The sequence below is a fragment of the Elephantulus edwardii genome, unplaced genomic scaffold (genome assembly GCF_000299155.1).
Source record: "Elephantulus edwardii isolate Elephantulus edwardi_28Jun2011 unplaced genomic scaffold, EleEdw1.0 scaffold00014, whole genome shotgun sequence".
Classification (NCBI taxonomy): domain Eukaryota; kingdom Metazoa; phylum Chordata; class Mammalia; order Macroscelidea; family Macroscelididae; genus Elephantulus; species Elephantulus edwardii.
The window spans coordinates 25,672,106-25,676,044 of NW_006399764.1; the positions used below are offsets into that span (position 1 = coordinate 25,672,106).

Genomic DNA, 3,939 nt, shown 5'->3' on the forward strand with positions numbered 1-3,939 from the left:
GCGAAGGTCCTGAGCCTTGATTTTGGCCATGGCTGAGCGATACAACCTTGCTGTCGCCTGATCCAAGCCCTTTTCCCGTAATTTTAAAATTGAATATTGCCACAATGAGATAAAAAAAAAACTGCCTCGTTGTGTGGTGTGTCTGGGGCGGGGTTTACCATTGAACTGGACCCAACTGGCACAGGAGGAGATGGCCCCTCTTTCTCCCGCGGAGCATCTGGTGGATGCTATGTGCCTTTGAATCAGAACTGGCTCACAGCTGACCTTCCAGCGGGTTTTCAGAGGCAGTTTAATGTCATGGGAAGAGACTGCCCATCCTTCTCCCACAGAACTGATGGTGGATTCAAACCATGTTCCTTTGAAACTGCAACACAGCTTATTACAACTAGGCCACCAGAGCTCCTAAAAACTGCCATGTATTTAAAAAACAACAACAAACTTTCACGCCAATGAAAAGAGAGAGATTCTTTTATAGGCATTATGAAAGAGATCTCATAAAATGAGGAACAATGTCACTGACAGTGAACTAGATGTAAACAGGGCAACCATCCAAAGAACAAGCAAACAGAAACAGTGAAATTCTTCTGTCAACCTGGTTTCTTACCAAGTTCCCACCCAACTTAGCAAGAAAGGGAAACCCCCAGGCCACATCACGCACTTGCTACTGTTGGCCAGGTCCCGGAACTCCCGCACGGTCATGGCCTTCTTCTGGATGTTGTACTGAGTGAAAAGCCCCGACTGCCCGGTCACCATCTGCTGGATCGGAGCTGGGATCAGCAGATCATCGATGTCATGGTAGGACTTCCTGGGTGTCCAGCCTTCTGGGGGAATCACCTGCAAATAAACCCATGTCTTAAAATGTTACCCTGAGAACATTCCAGGTGGTTGATCCAGCTTTCACATTCCAGCAGATCGCAAGTGAGGAAGACTTCTCAGCATCTCCGTGACAGAGGCGTAAAGGGAACCACAAAGACTCAAATACTGAAAACTGGCATCCTCCCAGACCCCCGCCCGCGGCATGATCATCTAAAGCGCATCTGTGGCACCCATCACGTGCACTAGGGTTAATGCATGCGTTCCGCTCTGACGCTCTCTAAGAAGTTGGAACGATTACCATCCCATTTTTAAAGATAAACCTGATACACATGCAAAAGTAAAATAATACGCCGATGCCTAAAGACTTAAAAAAAGTTGTACTTCATGATCTCATTCACAATGCCAGGAAATTAATCTTTCTTCCTTTTTACTGTCATTAAATTTTGATTCCACCTGATTCCTATCTTGGCCGTAGCTGTTGTTAGGTGCTGTCCTGTCAGAACTGACTCACGGGTGACCCTCCAGCAGGTTTTCTGTGGCTGTAATCCCGCGCGAGGAGACAGTCCTTCTTCCCTTCCTTTGCGCAGCTGGTGGATTAGAAGCATCTGATGTTAGGCCAGCAGCGCAGCTCCTGACCACGAGGCCACAAGAACTCCCTTTTTTGGTCTTAATGTGGCAATATTTACATTTAAAACAGTGAGAAAATAATCAATCATTTTAAAGGAATATCCTTAATGGCTTGACAGGCTTACTAAGTAGTTACCTCATAACTGCCAAGTGTAATACCAGAATTCACCGTGAGCCATTATGTGGACGCTCATGCCACTCCGTAAGAGAATTCTGCTAAAGGATCATAGATCACATCTCTCCCCTCAATCCAAAGAAGTCTAGCCTTCAATGACTGCTCGCTAAAGCTCTACGTGCTGTGTGTAGTCATGAAAAGAGGGAGAGAGCTGTGTTGGTGCAGGCCTCGGGGGGCACCACTGCAGTGGTTCAAAGCCACCCGCAGCTCCGAGGAAGAAAGATGAGCTATCTCTTCCGGTGCCAGTTACAGCCTCTGAAAACCTGCCCAAGGGTCAGCTATGAGTCAGCTGTGACTTGACACACGTGGGTGCATTTTGGAAAAGATCATTTTCTATATCAGAAAAGCCAAAGAGAACGCTTTTGAGCTCAAGTGATCATTTTTTCAGTTTAATTACCTTGGCCAGGCCCGCCCGGTGGGCGCCTTTCGACTCCATGTACACAAGGTATTTGTTGAAGTCCTTGAACTCCTCCATGGTGGGCCTGAAGGTCATGATCTTACAGCTGGGGTTCAGCAGACTCTCCACCTCTGCTTCCTCCATGATGGTGGTCAGTCAGTCTCTGTGGAGAAGACGACGCTGTCATCAGCACCCAAGTCCTACATGGGCATGGGTCAGTTGGGGGGGGGGGGAATGGTGGCTCAGCGGAAGAGCTGCCGCCATCCGTGTGGGATATCGGGGTTCAGTCCCAGTCGGGACACTGTATGCACAGCCAGGACCATCCACGGGACGGCTGCGTACTGCTGTGATGCAGGCAGAGCCGGAATCGTGGTCCATTTCACAAAATAGAGCACATATGAATGCTGGGATGGAAAGGCGGTCAGCTCTGTGTGAACTTACACTCAAATCACAGGAGAAGTTTAAGAAAGCCCATGGAGCATTGTTCCGAACTACTGGGGGTCACCACAAATCCAAGTACGGTAACAACTGGCTGGCCATTCAGAAGAGAATGAAACAAAGACAGTCAATGTTCTTAAGGAGAAACCAAGGTCAGGAGGCAGCGAGCAAGAGAGGGGAGTGATTCCACAGTGCGTTCAGATGCAGCAGTGCAGGAAATAAACTCGCTGCATTCAGATGCGGCAGTCCAGGAAATAAACACTGTCACCACATCACTTCCGACTCAAAGCAAGCCTGTAGGGCAGAGTGCAGCCGCCCCTACCCAGGTTCCCACTGTTTCTGTATAGGAGGCTGTCCTATCTTTCTCCTCCTGACCAACCGGTGGGTTTAAACCAACAGTGTTTCAGTTAGTTACCTTGACTACTGTGCCACCAAGGCTCAAAGTCATCTGAGCAGAAGCCTGAGGGAGTGAGCAAATCACAGACAGGAGAAGGTAAGGGTATGAGGTAACAGCAGGGAAGAGAATGTGAGCGGAGCTGGAGAAGCAGAGGAGAGAGAGAGAGGAGGCTGGGGAGGCAAGGAGCTCGCCTTGCCTCAGTGGGATAGATGGAGTCGTGGGCATCTCCTTCCCCTCGTTGATGTTAGGTGCCATCAAAGATGAGTACGCCTCACAGAGACCCAATCAACAACAGACCTGAACAGTCCTGTCCTGCGCCAGCCTCACAATCTCCCACACCCTCAAGCACACTGCTCAGACACTGTGTCGATCCACCTGGTTGAGGGTCTTCCTCTCAGTTATTGGAATTGTATCATCCATTCAAGGCAAGAGCGCTGCTCACTCAGCTCACCCTTCCAGAAGGTGGAAGCCAAAGCGGGCGGGGTCACACACTGGCTGCTGTGGGCACAGAGAAAGATGAACAAGGAGGCATCTTAGGATGAAGGCTTACGCCAGCCAAGAGCACAGAGAGGAGGTCAGACCATGGAGAGATGGGACTTTGTAACAGAAGTGAGAGACAGTAGGGTCAATACTGGGCCTCTCAACACTCTAGGAAAACTGTCAGGAGAAGAAATGAAGACGGGCGTCCGTGACACAGGTCAAGAGCAACGGGAATCAAATCCATCCGCGGCCTAGTCTGCCGATTGCCAGCCAGAGCTGCCCCTGCATCCGTCACTGTCCGCCCAAACCTGCTTCTACAAGTCAGCCTAGGAGCATCCTGAAACTTTAAATGGTTGTTTGTTGTTGTTATGTGCCATCGAGTTGCTTGTGACTCATAGCGACCCGCTCTTCTATCCTGTGCCAACCTAACCATCTCAAAAGCACTTATTCCCACCTCTCTAGTCACAGAATCGAGCCATCTCATCAAAGGTCTTCCTCTCCTTCGCCATCCCTCCACTCTGCCAAACATGATGTCCCTCTCCAAGGACCAGTCCCTCCTTGCAACATGCCCAAAATATGTCAGACGAAGCTTCAGAATCCTTGACTCCA

General features: G+C 49.6%; 1 protein-coding gene across 1 annotated transcript in view; it reads right to left on the bottom strand.

The window, feature by feature from the left end:
* Nucleotides 1–3,939, bottom strand: part of KDM4C (lysine (K)-specific demethylase 4C) — a 311,865-nt gene that overhangs the window by 260,447 nt on the left and 47,479 nt on the right. Inside the window, exons 2-3 of the mRNA XM_006881356.1 lie at nt 2,016–2,176; nt 655–834 (exon numbers count right to left, since the gene is read on the bottom strand). Coding sequence (XP_006881418.1) covers nt 655–834; nt 2,016–2,159 — 324 coding nt within the window. The 5' untranslated portion in view covers nt 2,160–2,176. The remainder of the gene's footprint in view (nt 1–654; nt 835–2,015; nt 2,177–3,939) is intronic.